Genomic DNA, 19,032 nt, shown 5'->3' on the forward strand with positions numbered 1-19,032 from the left:
TGATAGAGAACCGGTGTTCTATGAGAATGATGTCCAGTCCCTGTCAGTAATCTGGCAGCTTTGTTTTGAACCAATTGAAGTATCCTGACTATTTTCAAGGGCAGCCCCACATAGAGCATGTTACAATAATCCAACCAGGAAGTTACCAGAGCATGTGTCACCATTGCTAGACAGTGCTCATCCAAGTAAGGACGCAGCTGATGGAGCAGCCGAAGCTGTAGGAAAGTGCTCCTTGCCACCGCCGTCACCTGGGTTTCCAAGGGGCAGCTCTGGGCCAAGGAGCACTCCTAAACTGCAGACCCTATCCTTTAGAAGGATTGCAACCCCGTCCAGGACAGGGCCAAAATCACTTACCTGAAAACATGAACCACCCACCAAAAGAACCTCCATCTTATGTGGATGGACTCTCAGTTCATTGGCCCTCATCCAGCCCATTATTTTGGTCAGGCACTGGTTCAGGACAGCCACTGCCTCACCTGGATTAGATGTGAATGAGAGGTAGAGCTGGATGTCATCAGCATACTGATGGCTGCACAGCCCAAACCTCCTGATGACCTCAAAGCTATAGTCCCCCAGCACCACCTTCTAGAAATGGCTAGCCAGATAGGAGTGGAACCACTGCCATGCAGAGCCTCCTGCTCCTAGCCCGGCCAGCCTATTCAGAAGGATACCATGGTTGATGGTATCAAAAGCTGCTGAGAGGTCCAGGAGAACCAACAGGGATGCACTCCCCTGTCCCTTTTCCTGCACAGGTCATCGTACAGGGTGACCAAGGCAGATTCAGTGCCGTAATGGGGTCTGAAACCAGACTGAAATGGGTCTAGATAATCAGTTTCATCCAAGGGAGCCTGGAGTTGTCCTGCCACCACCCGCTGCAGCACCTTGCCCCCCAAAAATGTATGTTCTAGGAAGGCTCTTGTTAGGTCCCTGGAGTTGCTTTACTGTTTATTCATCATAGTGATCTGTAGTTGAATAGGACCTCATGATGAAAGCAAGGGCCTTAATTCATCTAAAACAGTCACCCCTGAGCTTTGTACTTTGAAAAGGTGGGCAACTTGTGGTCCTCCAGATGTTTTGCCCAACACTCCATCAACCCTAGTCCGTATAGTTAGTGGTAAGAGCAAGGCATGTGGAGGGCCTCAGTTTGTCCACTTCTACTGTATGAACATCATTTTAAAACTTTGATTGGGATGTTCATTGTCCTAGGATGTGTGCATGGGAGATAAGTGGGAACCTCAGTCAGTAGGGGAGCATCTTTGCTTATTCTTAACTGTGACTTGTCAGGAGATTGGCCCTGTGTGCTACTGTTCTTTCTAGCTTGATGTATGGCACTTCTTTTAGTTTACCCTACAGCAGTGGAGACACAAAAGCAACAAGTGATGTGTGGCGAGCAGGGAGTGGCCAAAAGGGGCCTGATAAAAGCATATTAGGGCAACATTTTATGCATGTTCAGACAGAAGAGATGTTCTGCAATTCCCAGCATTGTCCATCCCACATGGGTGGTTGAAGGCACACTGGGGTTGCAGGATTTTTCTTTTTCTTCCTAAGCTCACATAGGATGGTACTCTTAAGACTGCATTCCTAAACACACTTGAGTTTGAGTTAAGTGTATTTAAGATTGTACTGTTTATCTTGGCTGGGTATAATCACTGTAATTAAAATGAATATCTTGCTGGATCTGTTTGTAACCTTCCTACTGGAATTGGTCTTTCCAGAAATGACTAGTTTGATGTGACATGGCAGAAAGCCTGTTGAAAAGGTAGCCTGGCCTTGCAAATGTAGTTTACAATTATGACCTATTATTTTGTGCCAGAGCTGTGGTTGTATTTGAAATACTTAAAATTTATTTGGTGTTACAAATAAATGGTAGAGAATCCTCTCTATGGAGACTGAATTAGTGTATGTAGGGGTGGAATAGGAGAGGAATTGGCATTAAGTCCAGATACTTCATTGTTAATCATCATGCATAATCACAACCCTGCTATCACATGTCCATTACAGTCCACTAGGAAAAGCACATAATACAATGATAATATACTGATACCCACCAGTTTTTTTATAATTCAGAAAATTATTGGTGATATGCAAAATTACTCTTGATTAAGTCTAGTATTTTAGTTAAGTGGTAATTCAAAATTAACAAGAAGCCATTTTAAAGACTATAACATGTTCAAAAATTATATCTGGTAAAATTTAATGTCAGTTTTGTAATACATTATTATAACAATGCTTTGTGGGTATGTGACAGTTCAGGATATTTTGAAGTAATACAGGGAATTTATGTGAAAAATGCTTATAATTAGATCTAGCTTGTTTAAAAAGTTAACTGATGATTACATTTTTTTCACTTCCAGTCAAATATAAGCAATAAACCCACATGCTCCCTCCCATTTAGGTTTCTCTCCCTCCTATTTATATAATCTTGTATTTAAGAGTAAATGTTCCATGTGCATTAGTAAAATCATTAACCAAAAGTTGGATTTATTGAAATATACAGTGAAGTTAAATTTTTTATATGTATATATATATATATATAAAATTTATGAGAAATATGGTAAAATAAAAGGGTTATGTTAAATGTGTCCCTTTGTTGGTCTGCACTGGTGTTACAGTTAATCACATTGTTCTACATATATTCAAAAAGACTTTCCCATATTAATTGGAATTTATTTTCTTTTAGTAATTTGTTGTGATAAACCTTTTTATGAATTTATTTTACTTGAACTCTACCTTGCTACCTAAAAATAGTACTCAAGCCATCTTAGAGACATAATTGAAGTCAATTAAAGCAATAAAATATTTGTAAAATAAAACAGTTAACAGAATAAAAAAAAATTAAAATACCACTCAGCCCAGTAAACCCATTTGTAGGCCAAAGGTTTTCTTGACTAAAGCGCTCTTTGCCTGGTGTTGGAAGGACCCCATAAGGGAAGTGAAGAAATCATTTTGGCAGAGGAGTTCCATAGTCTGGGAGGAGCTACCAGGAAGGTCCTCTCTTGGGTGGCCATCAAAAGCTGTTCTGAAGACCACAGGTCTTGAAAGAAAAGTGTCTCCTAAAGGGTACCTAAGGTCACTAAATTCTGGATCCAAGTTGTTTAAAAGGGAGATTTAGTTAAATGCATCACACTCTGTAATATTATGTACTGTATTTTAAATTGTGCCTTCAATTAACTACTAATTTGCTTAGTATCATCTTAATGCTTCCCGACTAGATCTTCCGTGAAGCAAGAAGAACACTACCAAGTATTGTTTACATGCCTCATATTGGTGATTGGTGGGAAGCTGTCAGTGAAACTGTGAGAGCTACATTTCTAACGTTGCTCCAAGATATACCATCATTCTCACCTATATTTCTACTTTCTACCTCTGAAACTATGTATAGTGAACTGCCTGAGGAGGTGAGCATGAAATGCATTCTTGAGAAGTAAATAGATACCATTTAAGGGTTAATGAACCTGATTGTGTAAGCCCCACAATGTGCATGCAAGAATTTTCCGTCTTTTCTGACCTTGAGGGAAACCTCCACCAATATTTCATAATTTTTTATAGTTGAGGGAACTTAACAACCTTTGTGTAGGAACTGGCAACTGCATTTTGTGAAATCTGGAAAACGCTTGATTGTGTATATCTTTAGGGGATTTTTTTAATATTTGAAGCTGAAATTAAAAGATCAGTTTTATCTAAATGATAACAATGATAAATGATAAAACAGATTGAAACAAGCATTTCCTGTTGTAACTTTTGCACCCTCTGTCTTCCTCTCTTGATCTTCTACATTGTTGAGCTACTTGCCTTGAGTCTTATATATGCGATTTCCAAACTGGTATTGAAATCATTGAATAGCATTGTGGCCTAATTTTGGGTCTTCCATCCTCATTATCTTTCTGTGGGCATAGCCAGCTACTAATTTCTGCTAGAGCTAACCTGATATGAGACTTCCAATCTTACATCTCCATTTAGCAAGTGGCTCTTGGAAGTGACATCTGTAAAAGAGGAAGCAGTGGTATGGTATGAAGGCCTGCAGTTTGAATTTTTAAAAAAGTTTACAAATATTGCAGGCTTTATTTTTCCATTAACATATTACTTATGTTCATCATTAAATAATAATTAGGGTCTGGTGTCTATCACCTCGTATTCAGACTTTTGTGTGATTCCATATGCCTTTTCTTTAGAAGATCTTTAAGGGAGATCAGCTTCTTTTGAAAAACCAGTTCAGATGTTACTGCTTCATATACATACCACAAAACATCTTTCTTTTCCTTAAAGTATTCTTCAAGGCGCCTTACTATCAGTACTGGTCAATTGTGTGCAAGGTATGCTCTCCAGAACTCAACTATCTCTAGCAATATATGTGTACATGGTAAATTAGAGTAAAACAGTGATATAAGTGTTGCTTTTTTCAGTTTCTTTTTCATAGCTTGTATGTGGAATCTTGAAAGGAAAAAATTCTCAGCTTTTCACTTTGAAAAATTGGTCCTTAGAATTTAATGGTATTCTTGATGAAGTTATTAGAAGATTTTTTCAGTCCTCTAATTTCTCACTCTCTTAATTTAGGTCAAATGTATCTTTAAAATCCAGTATGAGGAGGTTTTTTACATTCAGAGACCTAGCAAGGAAGACAGGCGTAAATTTTTCCAAGAGCTGGTTCTCAATCAAGCATCAATGCCTCCCTCAAGGAGGAAACGAACAGGTTTGTTAGTTCTCTGTAAGTGTATGTGATCTTCCAACTGAAAACCAGCCTGCACATAGGACTTACTTCTGTGAATTTCTGTATTTAAATGAGGGCAGCTGAACAGCACTTGGTGGATAAAGCACAAGGAAGAAAGATTTGGGTTATGTCACACAGTCAGGAGGGACTACTTTGAGTGTTTCCTTATTTGTACTGGTTCCCAGGTAGTAAAGAGCAAAATGTGCTACTCAGCTCTGAATGCCTGTTTTGTCTTTCATTGTGGCTTTTGGCTGAACAATAACATTATTGCAACCTGACCATATTTAAAAGCATTGAAAAGGCACCCATGCCACTGAATGGTTCTGGAACATCAGTAGAGGTATTCTAGGCAGCTATTAATCATGGTTTTTCAGAGATTAGAAGCATTGTAATGAGATTGGAGGGCTGATGAGAGGCATAAACTGCCTTCTGTCATTGACCAGGGAACTCAACACATGTGAGTTCAGTGAGTGTCTGTTACTGCACAGTGTTATAAGCCGCCTTGCAGATCATTCAATCAAAAGGCAGGATATGAATTGTATCAATAAACTTTTTTTTTTTTTTTTAAAGTCCTGCCTTTAACATCAATTTGCCATCATGTAGGCTGTTGAGATTCCTTTTGGCAAGTATCTTGCCTGCTCCTTTTTCATTGAAAAAACGTTGCTGGTGATGAACAGAGTGTGGTTATTTATGAGAATTTCAGCGTCACTACAATATATTTCTTTTAGCTTGGTCTGCAAAATTAAGATAAGGCATGCTCAATTCTTGGTGTTATCAAGCTGATAAGAGTAAAAAGTATGAAATTAACTAGGTATTGTGAAATGTTATGGGAATTTAACCTGAAGAGCCTGTTTTGCCTCTGTTTTAGATCTTTCTGAAATGGAGGTGCTTCCTCTTGCATTGCCATCTCCAACCCGGCAGCTGTCAGAGATTGAAAAGCAGCGAATGGAGGACCAGGAAGAAAATACACTGAGGGAGCTGCGGTTGTTTCTCAGGGATGTTACCAAGAGGCTGGCCACAGACAAGCGCTTTAACATCTTCAGCAAACCGGTGGATATTGAAGAGGTCTTGTTTCAGTAACGTGCAAACAATGAAGTTGACCTTATTAGCAATGACTCAAAAAGGCATAGATTAGTAATTCCAGATTATATCTGTGATCTAACCTGGTTTGCATATTTAGAGGGTCAGTGGCTTAAGCTTAATATTTGAAGCCACAATACATGTTCTTGGCCATAGTGCTAACATGTAATATTTAGGCTGCATCTTCCATTCTGTGGTGATAATTTTATTAGTTCACAGGAATGAGATGCCTTGAGAAACAACATTGAGCCATTGGAAGACTTAAAATAAATTTGCTGTATTGTCTACTCTGATTTTTTTAAAAAATGAAAATTTATCTCTCCTGTTGTCAGCTTTTAGTCAAGAGTACATTGGAAAATTATAAGGCTGTTACTATGTCATTTGACCTATTGATTATTTGCATAACCGTTTGTAAAATTAAAACAAAGATTGACTCTGGATTGTCAAGGCTGAGTCACTATTAAATTTGCTGGACTTTGCCTTTATAGAAAGCAGACTTTGCCTTTACAGAAACTAAAAAGAAGGGCAAAGATATTTGCATACTAAAAAGTCACTTTTAGATCATGTTTATAAGTCAGATTGTGACATCTGTCCTATTTTTGGTCAACTTCAGAACTCAATTTTGCACAGAAAACTTACTCAAGAAATAGCAAGTTGTGGTGATGTGCTTAGAAAAATGTAATTTGCATAATGCTAGTATCTTGTGACTTGATTGTTTGCAGCTCATGTTTGGGTTTTCATATGGATTACACATGGAGAAATAACAAGCCAAAAATTATTGCTATTTTGCAATGCACAGCTGGACTAGTGGTTAATTTCTCAACTGTGGCAGAGCCCAGTCTGCCCTGGGAAGCTGTACTCATTTGAAAGTGACAGTCTATTTGCAATCCTAAATATATATGGTCCATGAGCATTGTTTATTAGTGGCACAAATGCATCCTTCGCATCCAGGCTTTAAATACTACTCGAACAGTTCCAAGCCTTGAGTTCTGGACTGAAAAGTGGTTCCCTGGCTGACTCCTGGCTCAAATCAAGCCATGGCCAACACCTTAGCACAGATATTTTGGATTTCAACTTGGATCAGACACAGCTAGCATGTCCTATAGTAGGGAGTGCTGGAGGTTGTAGTCTTAAACATCTGGAATCAGGGTGGATTTGGTTTAAATCAATCAAAATCACAATTTAAATTACCTATCAGTAAGACTAGATTTAAATCATGGTTTTGCACGTATGCCTGCTTTACCCATAAGTAGAGGAACTTTATTAAAATATTCCTAAACTGGGTCTGTTTTACAGCCTGCTGCCATTATAGGTTTTCTCCTCCAGATAAAGAATAAACTTCAGGCTATACACAAAAAGATCCAAAGACTTGTGGAGTATTCTACTTAAAAGTTTTCAATTTAGTTTTTACTGCTTGCCCCTCCCTCCTCACATTTAGCTTCTTGTGCAGCTCTATTCCACTCCCAACAATCTTCCTCTTTTTGAAACTTAACACTTAATAAGTAAGGGTTTGATTCTGTGTAAATAGATTTTCAAAGGAGTAATGGGATTGAGGTCTTTTTCTCAACTTTTTATGTTAATTTTATAACATTGTTGCTGCGAAGAATAGGCATGTGATCTCTGTGAACACACATTCAGTTTTAAGAACTGTAAAACCAAGCGTCTGTGGTAAGATCTTCTGGATAGAAAAATTGCCCAGTAATCTTACAGAAACTTGTGGAAGAGCATGACATTGTGAATGGATTAATGGAATTCATTTAGCACTACATTGTAACATTACATGAGTATATAGCTTCATGCTACAAAATTAAAAACTAATCCTTATTCCATGAAGAATAGCCTTTTAAATAATGTATCTTAAATAGAAAAATATCTTTAGGTAGATTTTTTTCTCGAAGAGCATTTTATTATTTAAAAAATCCAATTGAAATTTACAAATCCATTTTTTTATTTTTTTTATCATTGGTTTTTTAATCCACCCTGTCTGGAAGGCACAAGATTGGGAGAAGCTTGCTCTTGTCATCAGATCTTTTTTGTATAATGTAACCAAGTACCTTCCTTGTACTTAGGGTTGTTTGCTACAGGTCATCTCTTAAATTCAGCTGAGTGCTCTTGCAAGCCTCTCTTGACTAAAAATCTAAACTGTTAAGTCTTTCCTAACTTCATTAAAACTGCACAAATTACAAAATGATGCTTTTCACTGGAAAGGAAGGAATATTCATGCTAAGAGTGTAAGATGGAAAACTGGAGATGTGATCAAAGGCAGACATTTATGTTGAAAAAAGATGCCTAGAGAGTTCATTCAGTATTTTTCTTGAATCCATCCAGAGGTCTGCATAGCTACTTACCAACTCATCAACAGTGATGAGCATCTCTCTTATTCTGATTGCCATGCTTGTAGTAGCTAAGGTCTTTTCTTCGTCGTGGCCTCTGTGCATCACACATATGGGTTCTGCGCCTGCGCAGTGCCTTTGGCCGGAAGATTGATAGCTAATGGTTTCCTTTTCGGCGGGGACTCTGCTCCCCCTCCCCCCTAGCAGTATATAAGGAGCAGAGTGACCGCCGTTTTCAGTCTTTGCGACCGCTGTTCGCTGTGCCTCGTGCCGCTTCACTCTCGCTAAGATTTATTACTTACCTCGTTCCTTGTTTGAAAATCCTTGCCTTTTTCTCTTACAAGTTGTATCCCTTGTTCTTGTTACTACTTCACTTATATTTCTTAACGTGCACTATTTTTTCTTTCTTCTTATCGTTCCTATAAAAAAAACCAAAAAAACAAAAATATTACTTTCCCGCTTTACTATCTTCTTTCTCTTCAAATTTCTACAATGGCGCAACGGGCGGCGTTCCGCAAATGCGGAAAATGTGACTTGAAAATGCCCGCAGCGGATCCGCATGATCTGTGCCTCCTTTGTTTAGGGAAGGGGCACAGAACCGATATGTGCGGCCATTGTTTGGCCTTCTCAAAACAGGCGAGGAAAAATAAAGAGAACCGCCTTCGAAAACTCCTATGGGATCAGGCCCTTTTCCAATCTGACCGCCTGGTGGCTAAGTCTTCCACTGTTGTGGCCCCACCCAAAGGCCGTCCAACTTCGGCTGAGTTGCCGCAATGCCCGGCCTCTTCCATTGCTCCGCCTTCACGCTCCTCTCAGGAAGGTGCACATGCTATGGCCGACCAGCCTGTTTCCCTGCCGAGGAAACAAAAGGAGAAGAGAAAGCACAGTGATTCAGATAAACACCCTGTGCTTAAGAAGGCCAAGAAGGACAAGACGAGCAAACCGACTAAAAAGCCGAGGAACCCTGAGCAGGCAAAACAACGCCATTCAGGCTCGGCCTCGTCTTCGATCCCGATACCGATCTCGGAACCGACTCCCTCGGTACTGAACATCCAGGAGGCTATGAGGGTCACCCCACCGGGTTCACCACGCCAGCTGGCTGTCGAACCCGTAATGGAATCGAGGAGGGGTTCCATCTCTGATAGGGAAATAAGAGACTCTCCACCTAGAGCTCGATCACCAACCCCAATGCCATTGGTACAGATGGATACTGATATTGCCATCTCCCCTCCAAGAAGCCGTAGGAGCCGTTCCTCGGATGCGAGATCGGACGATTGGTACCAATCTAGATACTCCTCCGTTCCGAGACGAGAAGAGTACTACTCTGCAGCCTGCTTCCCAACCAGGGAACGATCCTCGCCACCAGCCTACCGGGAGCGTTTCCATTCGACTCCCAGAGATGCCCCGAACGCCCCATCTAGAGAACGTGGCAGATCGGGGTCATCGGCTGAATCTTCCTCCAGTGTGCCTCCCCCTTACTGGATGGAATCTGAAGAGTCTGAGGCTGATTCAACCTCACCAGATGCGGCAGTTATGTCACAGGGACCAGGATCACCTGATGAACCCTATATGTCATTTAACGATCTCATGGCCAGACTAGTGAGATCGCTTGATATAGAAACCCACCAGCAGCCGGGACCGAGCACGGACCGCTTTTATGATGTTGTTAGAGGCGAACGATCCACATCCATTGCCTTGCCGCTTATTACAACTTGAAGACAGGCAATGACCCAGCCATGGGACCTTCCAGCTCAGCCGCAACCGACTTCACGGAAATATGAGTCGATGTATCGGGTGCGAGAGGAAGACATCCCGTTTCTCTTCCGCCACCCGAAACCAAATTCGGTTGTGGTGGAATCATCGCAGGGTCGGGAGGCCCGTGGACATACCTCGCCTAGAGATAAGGAGGGCAGAAAGGTTGATTCCCTTGCCCGTCGGGTCTACGCAGCATCGGGCCTGGGATTAAGGATCTCTAATTATGAGGCCACCCTGGCGCGTTACCAATATTTTTTGATGCAACGCCTAGATGCCATCATAGATACGATGCCAGGAAACCAAGGCGAACTTGCAAAAACCTTTGTTAAAGAAGCTATGCAAGTCGCTGTGCAACAGCTTTCTACTGCAAGGCACCACGTAGACTTGGATTCGAGGTCGCTGGTCGGGGCCATTTCCCTCTGCAGACACGCCTGGTTGCGTAATTGCAACTTCCCTGACGAAATGAAGCGGAGAATTGAAGAAATGCCGTTCGACGGATCCGGTCTCTTCCATGCAAGAACGGACAGTAAACTGAAGAAGATTCATGAGTCCCGCATGACCGCTCGTCGTATGGAACTACAATCTTTACCTAGACGTAAGTGGTCACGGTCACGCCCGCAATACCGTTCGCAGTTTCCGCTTCGGCAACAACAACAGCAACAACGTCACCAGCGCCGCAGGCAGCAACCACCCCAACGCTTCCAACAGGGCCACCGTAGATTCGATACGGACAGGCGACAGCGTTGATGTGACGAGCGAACCATTCCTCTCCTCCCATCTTTACCCTTCCCCCTCTCATTTGGGGATCGACTGAAGAGTTGACTCTCCATTTGGGAGTCAATTACATCTGATGGATGGGTATTATCTATCATCCAGCATGGATATGGAATCGAATTCGATGTTGTACCATCTCCGAGTCCTATTCGATATACTACGCCTTCTTTGGTGCTGTTAGACGAGATTCAACAACTTCTCGTTAAGGGAGCTATTCGTCGCCTCTCGTTATCGGAAGGACTCCATGGAGTCTATTCCAGATACTTTACGGTTCCGAAACGTGATGGAGGTCTTAGACCAATACTGGACTTGAGAGCTCTTAATAAATTCATAACACCAAAGAAGTTTCGGATGACCACACTACAAAGTATTCTTCCGCTGCTGGGAAGAGGGGATTGGTTCGCTTCATTGGATCTAAAAGACGCTTATTTTCATATTTCAATACACCCAAGCTATAGGCATTTCCTACGCTTTGTGGTAGACCATGAAGTTTATGAATTCAATGTTCTACCATTTGGATTGGCCACGGCACCAAGGGTTTTCACGAAGTGTATGGTCCCTGTGTGTGCACACCTTCGGCTGTGTGGGATTCGAATCTACCCGTACCTTGACGATTGGTTGCTTGTTGCCGATACGGAAGCTGGACTTGCATCTGCTATTGAACTTACATGCGCTCTGTTGCACGACCTTGGACTTTGCATTAATCGACGGAAATCTTCCCTTGTCCCTACGCAGGTGATCGATTTTATCGGAGCTCGACTGGATTCGACGTCAGCAAGAGCCTTCCTTCCTCGAGACAGATCATATGCGATTGTTCATCGCATTACTCGAATTCGGCATGCAAGAACCGTTTCTGCCCGATCTATTCAAAGCCTTTTGGGGCACATGTCTGCTGCCATCGCTGTGGTCCCTCATGCCAAGCTACGGCTACGTCCCCTTCAACTGTTCTTCAACAAACTGTTTCGGCCACAGATAGCCCCTCCTACCAAATGAATCTGACTATCGGCTTCAGTTCTCCAATCCCTGCTATGGTGGATGGACTCAGCCAATTTAACCGTTGGCGTTCCATTTCAACCTCAGTACCCCACAGTAACCCTCGGTACCGATGCGTCACTGCTGAGATGGGGGGCCATCTGCTCCAATCTAAGTACCCAAGGGAGATGGAGCCATCGGGATGGCAGGAATCTTATCAATTTTCTGGAACTCCTTGCCGTTTTCAAAGCACTGCAAGCTTTCGAGGATCTGCTCCTCCATCAGATCGTTCAAGTGACCTCCGACAACGTGGCATCGGTCTTTTATTTAAACAAACGAGGAACCCGATCCCAGAAGCTAGCCCGTCTCGCCATGCAGATTTGGGACTGGTGTATATCAAGGGGTATCAGTATTCTAGCAGTTCACCTTGCGGGCACCGACAACACGGAAGCCGATCTTCTGAGCAGACACATGTCATGCTCCCACAAATGGGAGTTAGACCGTCGGGTTCGAAACATGTTATTTCACCGATGGGGTCAACCAGACATCGACCTGTTTGCCACTCAAGAGAACAGAGTGTGCAGGACCTATTGCTCCAGAGCGGGAGTGGGTCAGGACTCCCTGGGCGACGCTTTCATGATTCCATGGACAGGCATGATTTTTTATGCTTTTCCCCCGATCCCACTTACCATGAGAGTGCTTGCAAAGATCATTCACGAAGGAGCTACAGGAATACTAATCACTCCATGGTGGCCACGACAGCCGTGGTTCCCAACTCTCCTTCAAGTTTCCAGGGAGGATTTTCTTCAACTCCCTCTTCTCCTTTATCTAATCACCCAAAAGGAAGGCACAGTTCGTCACCCAGACTTGCTATCCTTGAAACTGACCGCATGGCGGATACAGTGACCCGGGGTGATACATCGGTATCGACACCGCCTACCATTCCAACCATGCATGCCCAGCAGAGCCTGCACCCGGATCTGCAGTATATTCTTGAATCTGCACTACGACCATCTACCAGGAAGTCGTACGCAGCAAAATGGAAAAGATTTTCTAACTTCGCCAATTTACACTCTTTTCCAGCCTCCTCAGCCTCCGTTTCACAGATACTTCAGTTCCTTTTTGAACTACATCAGTATGGACTCAAACCTTCATCTATAAAGGTTTATATAGCAGCGCTCTTCCACTACAGAGGAGCTATACATGGTTTTTCCCTTTTTACTCAACCTCTGATAAAAAGATTTTTGAGAGGCTTAAGTAATCTGAATCCCACTGTAAAATCCCTAATGCCTACATGGAGTCTCTCGGTGGTTTTACAAGCATTAACCTGATCACCGTTCGAGCCCATGGCGACAATTGATTTACGCCTTGTTTCTTGGAAGACAGCCTTCCTCGTGGCAGTGACTTCAGCACGTAGATCCTCTGAACTATGCGCTCTTCGAGTGGATCCCCCTTTTCTAAATTTTCATAAAGAAAAGGTGGTTCTTCGTATGGATCCGTCTTTCCTTCCGAAGGTTGCTACCTCTTTCCATATGCAACAGGAAATTGTGTTACCGGCGTTTTTTCCGGTCCCTTCAAATCCGATAGAAAGATCTCTACATATGCTGGACGTCCGTCGCTGCTTAGCCTTTTATAGATCCAGGACTGAATCCTTTCGACATTCAAATAGACTCTTTGTGAAATATTCGGAGCACGACAAGGGTTCTCCAGTTACCTCTCAGCGCCTTTCGAAATGGATAGTTAATACAATTGTCCTAGCTTATCAGCTCGCCAAGTTGGACTTATCATCTACTCCAAAAGGCCACTCCACAAGAGCTGTCGCTGCCTCTTCAGCCTTTGCATCGGGAGTTCCGATAGAGGACGTGTGCAAGGCGGCCATTTGGGCTACCCCGTGCACCTTTGCCAAACACTATCGGCTAGATGTCTGTGCCAGACAGGATTGCTCTTTTGGCAGAGCTGTACTTTTGTCTGTCCTTCGATGATGACACCTCCCTCCTCTGGTTGGGGTAAGCTTGTTATTCTACCCATATGTGTGATGCACAGAGGCCACGACGAAGAAAAGCAGGTTGCTTACCTGTAACTGATGTTCTTCGAGTGGCCATCTGTGCAGTCACACAACCCACCCTCCGACCCCTCTTGGTGTCATGGGTGGTTCGATTATTTTTACTTAGATATTATAATCTCTCCTATGTGTTGTACCGCTACTTTTTTACCCTTCTTGTACTAATGTGCAATGTCATAGGGAACCGAACGTCGGTCTTTCAAAGACTGAAAACGGCGGTCACTCTGCTCCTTATATACTGCTAGGGGGGAGGGGGAGCAGAGTCCCCGCCGAAAAGGAAACCATTAGCTATCAATTTTCCGGCCAAAGGCACTGCGCAGGCGCAGAACCCATATGTGTGACTGCACAGATGGCCACTCGAAGAACATCAGTTACAGGTAAGCAACCTGCTTTTTTTAACAAAGGCCTTTTTTAATGCAAGCCTTTAGAGGTATTCAGAAGCAATTGCAGCAACAAGCTCTTGCCCTTCTCCTGCAGTAGGGAAAGGGTAGGTAGGGATTAATTCTTGCTGTTGTTCTCAGCTCCAGTGGTATTCCTAAGCATGGTAGGTTTTTGTTTGAGTAGCTTTACAGTTCAGCCTGATTATAGCTCTTACGTGCTCACTGGTGACTGTAGAGTTTTGCTGGTTACATATATATCCAGCCACTTCCATGCTTCTCCAAAGAATTCATGGCAGTGTGTTTGGTATTTTCCATAACCAGTTTTGCAGAATTATATAGCAATAAGTTTATTAAAAGGTCAGTAAAGCCAAAAGGCACAGTTAGGGATCCATTAGAGTGGATTGTGGGGGATTAGAGGGCCTTTTGTAGTACCTCGAAACAGAGTAGAGAAAACTGGTTATTGATGATTTGAGCCTGCAGTGTGGCAAAGGTGTTATTCTTGAATATGTTAGGCACATTTTTAGTAAAATGAGGATTGCCTTAAACTTAGGTGCAGAGGCTAGAATATGTTATCCTTTTCAGACAGGAAGAAAAGGTAGTTGACAAATGGATAGGACTGTTTTCAGATGAGGAAAATGGGTTAGATTAAGAGTAGTGTGTGCATGCGGGATATATTCACTATTTAATTTACTGATGGGGAGGCAGCCAATACTTGCAGAGACATGGCTTGGTCTCCTGAACTATACTGGAACAAACACTAACTTATATCAAACTTGATTCAAGAGGATCATATTCTTATTCTGGTGTGTTAGTTCAGGTCTACTGGATTCAGGACATTTTTTCCTCACCTTATAATAGCAAACATAACTTTGAGGAGGAGGATAATTAAACAGATTAACACGCATTTGCATATATTAAACCCTATTCATGGAAGGTTATTGTTATATCCAATTTTTTCCAGGTTACTTAAAATGGCAACCAGACACTGTACAGCAGAACTTAGGGCAAAATTCACTACTTCAGAATGGTCTTCCCCCTTAAGACTTTTGGCTTTCACTCCCTTTAAAAATTCGGTATGATACTATATTGCAGCATAAAAATTTCTTTAGAAGATTAAGCAAATGGGGCTTTATTTTGAATTGGAGTCAATTTTGTGTCAGGAAGCAGCTTTCTCTAAATCAAACTTCTCTTCTCCTTCTCCTCCTCTTCCACCACCACCTTCTTACGTTTATATCCCACCTTTTCCCCTCTTGTGAGGAACCCAAGGTGGCTTGCGTAGCACCATTTAATCCTCACAACAACCCTGTGAGCTATTTTGGAGTGTGAGTGAATGACTGGCCCAAAGTCACACAGCTTCATGGGAACTGGAACCTGATCTCCCAGGTTTTCCGTCCAGCACTCTAACCAATGCACCATTCTCTCTTTAATGCAGGGGCTGGGTTGACTTTCAGGATACCCACCAGGGCTGGATGAGATCAGGGAATGGTCTCTACCTTTCTGCTTTTCTCTTATTAGAGCTAGAGAGGGAAGTATTTCAAGAACATTTGATTTACGAAGCATTCTTTCCTTTTCTTGATTGATGTTGTACTGTTACTCAGGTTATCTTTTGTGTTGATACATGGAGCACCATATCCTTATGCAGGCTTCTCAGTTAATGCGAAGTCATTGTGTGACTGAAGCTCTGGTGTTTGAGCAGGCATGTTCATGGACACATGTAATGAAATTCCAAACTGAAGTGTGGATTGGTGAAAGTCAGGCAAGGATTGGGGTGCAGTCCCACCTTCTCATTTCTGTGTCTTCTCAGCAAGTGTAAAATCTAAATTGGGCTCCTCTTTTCAGCTATTATGAATCTATCTGCAGCTGACAATACCTGCTTAGAAGTACGTGTGTATGTTTTAGAAAACACCAGAGATAAGCCTGTTGCACTGGGTTTGAAGCCTAGGAAATGAGTGCTCCATTTCTCACCTTCTGTTATATTTGAAAACAAAACAGGTTTAAAACTATTTGTAGAGAACCAAATGGTTCTCATAGGATTGAATAATAATATGCTTCCTTAAATTTATTGTGACAGGCTGCCGTGAACTACAGTCCACTCCCTCTAGAAATTGTGTAAATTAGTGACGAATCATAGTGTGAACACAAAGTGAACCAATATCAATTTATCTTTCATGAATCAAAATGTTTTGAAGTAAACATGTCTGAAAATGTAAATAATTATAGCGCTAAATATGCTAACATTAGCATAACTCTCTGTGTCACTGAGGTGTACCATTTGATTATAGGTTTCAGATTATCTTGAAGTTATCAAAGAGCCAATGGACCTGTCTACAGTAATAAGTAAAATTGATAAACACAACTACTTAACGGCAAAGGATTTCCTAATAGATATAGATCTCATCTGCAGCAATGCATTGGAATATAATCCTGACAAAGAGCCTGGGGGTAAGATAACTTTATGAGCTTTAGATCATATATGGAATCACAGTGTTGCCTCTGCGACTTCTTATTTTGAACAAAGGCGTATATTTCTCGGGCTCTGGAACTCTCTGCTGCTGTAACGCAGAGTTCTACAGGCTGACCCTTCCCCACTGCCACCAGTTCTGTCAGAATATTTTAACATCTCTTTGTTCCAGGTATAAGACATGAGATGAGTACCAACATCAGTCAAACTGAACTGTTAAAAGAAAGTTATGTATTAAAGGGATATTTTGTACATAAAGGGTTGTGAATATTTATTTACTTGGGGCTGTTCAGAAGACTGTTTAGCGACAACTCCTTAGAACTCTAGGCACTGGGTGTCCAGTCTTGATAGCCCACCTTGGCAACAAGCTGGAGCGGAGATGGGTAGTTGTGCAAATGACCCCAGTGCACATGACAGGAGATGGGTTGTTTCCCCCCCATCCCTTGGGGACGCCTCCTTTGCTATCATACTGTGAGAAGACTAAGTTGTCCACCTCCACTGGGCTTGCCACAGACTTATTCCCCTTTAAGTTCCTTGTCCTCCCCCCCCCGCTCCCCCGGATTGGGAAAGGCAGCTCCCAGGCATGTTCTCCCTGTATTGACAGTTCTGGGTAGTGCCTTCAGAATGCCCCGGCTGAATGCCAGAATGCCAAAAATTTTAAACTATTTTTGTGCCTCTTAAACAACAAATAATTACTAACTTTATTTTTATTTTTCCCACACTTGCACCACTGTAGAGAGAACGAGCGTCAGGTGGGCAGTGGGCAGGAGGGTGCCTGCTGGCACATCTTCCCACTTTGACAATGTGTGAAAGCTTGAGTCACCCCAGTTACTGAAGTGGTTACCTTTGACAGTGGTCAAAGCTCCATTTTTCAAGTAGGATTTAGAAACAGTCAACACTTTCTTTCTTTTTTTCATTTGTTTGTCCGTCCTGACAGAAAAGCATATGTGCCTGTAATGGTGTTCTCTACGCAAGGTACTTGTGATTCTTTACTTGTGGTCATTTGGAGGGAGGATGAGAATGGTTTATCCTCTTTGGCCTCTCTCCTGTTTCCAAGTATTTCCCTGCTGCTATTTGGTACAGGGATAAGGGGTCTTAGTTAGCCATTGTGCTCAAACAAGGACCTGTATACCCACAGTTGCTACAGCACCCCATTGGAACAGTCTGACCCTGAACATTGATTGGGTTCACACAAATGATAAGCCCTGATGGCTTCATGCTGGGATGTTGTGTTGTCTTAATTCCTTGGCAGCCTACTTTGTTAACTCTTCTGGCTGGGTTCAGACAACACAACCATCTTGGTGTATAAGCTACCATGGCTTATCACTTGTATGAACTCAGTAATTATCTGTACATTTTAGAACTTAATTAGCTTTACGTTTTGTAATTAAAGCATATTTGTTTCATCAGGCACTTGCATGTTTAATGCTTTCAGTTTGATTACTTGTAAGGATATTACTTTTATGGTGGTTAATTGTATAGTTTTAATTATGGGTAATTTAAATGATCATCTGTTTTTTAGATACTTTATACCATTGCCTTGGGCACTCCTGTATAACAAAGATGATTATAAATTTAAAAGTAAAAAGCCTTTGCTTATTAAAACAAGTTATGCTAATTTTGTAGATAAAATAATTAGGCATAGAGCCTGCACTCTGAAAGACACTGCACATGCTATCATTGCTGCTGAGCTGGATCCAGAGTTCAATAAAATGTGTGAAGAAATAAAGGAAGCAAGGAAAAAAAGAGGTATTCATATAATTCCATTAAAATATGTTTATCATAGATTTATTGGGGCAGTGAAAATATACAAGCAGCATTACAGTCCCGAACATCATGCAGAGTGGCCCGATTTGGACGTAGCAGCAGCATATGTTGACAGATTGTGGGTTAATTAACCCCCGGATTCCACTGATGCACATTTCATCTGTGCCATCTTCCTGTTTCATTAACAGCCTTCAGATGTGATATCTGTGATGTTGTGCCTTGAACAACCCCAGTAAATCACATTTGGATTAAACAGTTGTGTCTTTTTTTCGCTGGCAACTCAGCCCACACCTCCTGATAACAGTTTAGAGAGGACTGGGTGGGGGATCATCTGTCCCCACCTCACCCTTATTGCTTGTCTTTGAGAAGACTTACAGTTTTGATCCAGGTCTGTGGAAAGTTAAAGCCATCTTGAATGTCATTTATTAAAACTGGTCACTTTGGAGACCTGATGTAATTTATCAGTGGACGGTACAATCTGATGCACTTTTGTCCAAGCCAGTCCTACCAATTTCCATGGGACAGAGTAGATTTGCTGAGGGTTGCAACCTTTGATTTGAAACCCACCTTTGCCATGTAAGTAGGTGGTGGCCTAAGGCAAGTCACTTGTCCTCAGTCTCAAATTTGCATGCTGGAGGTGATAATACCCTATCCATTTTACAGGTTTCTTGTAAAGCATATGGTACAATTCATCTGAAGTGCACTGGACACAGAAATGCTATCTAAATGTGAAATACTGT

General features: G+C 42.1%; 2 protein-coding genes across 3 annotated transcripts in view; both read left to right on the plus strand.

Annotated features, from left to right (window-relative positions):
* The window catches only part of ATAD2B (ATPase family AAA domain containing 2B), a 79,907-nt gene that overhangs the window by 49,174 nt on the left and 11,701 nt on the right, over positions 1-19,032 (plus strand). Inside the window, exons 19-23 of one of the 2 annotated variants that reach the window (XM_044445089.1) lie at positions 3,213-3,398; positions 4,555-4,690; positions 5,577-5,773; positions 16,347-16,506; positions 18,152-18,274. In XM_044445089.1, the coding sequence (XP_044301024.1) occupies positions 3,213-3,398; positions 4,555-4,690; positions 5,577-5,773; positions 16,347-16,506; positions 18,152-18,274 (802 nt within the window). The remainder of the gene's footprint in view (positions 1-3,212; positions 3,399-4,554; positions 4,691-5,576; positions 5,774-16,346; positions 16,507-18,151; positions 18,275-19,032) is intronic. The other variant, XM_044445090.1, reaches the window with a different exon arrangement.
* On the plus strand, positions 9,847-13,602 carry LOC123030837. Its single transcript, XM_044445092.1, has 2 exons — positions 9,847-10,471; positions 11,386-13,602. Exons 1-2 carry the CDS (start codon positions 9,847-9,849, stop codon positions 12,951-12,953), a joined length of 2,193 nt encoding a protein of 730 aa, XP_044301027.1. The 3' UTR covers positions 12,954-13,602.

The sequence above is a fragment of the Varanus komodoensis genome, unplaced genomic scaffold (assembly GCF_004798865.1).
Source record: "Varanus komodoensis strain SLA01 unplaced genomic scaffold, ASM479886v1 scaffold47, whole genome shotgun sequence".
Lineage (NCBI taxonomy): Eukaryota > Metazoa > Chordata > Lepidosauria > Squamata > Varanidae > Varanus > Varanus komodoensis.

Bases quoted from the DNA above. Each gene is read 5' to 3' on its own strand.
- LOC123030837 (XM_044445092.1), top strand. From the start codon at position 9,847: ATGACCCAGCCATGGGACCTTCCAGCTCAGCCGCAACCGACTTCACGG. The intron at 10,472-11,385 runs GTAAGTGGTCAC...GTCCCTACGCAG, and splicing joins ACTACAATCTTTACCTAGAC to GTGATCGATTTTATCGGAGC.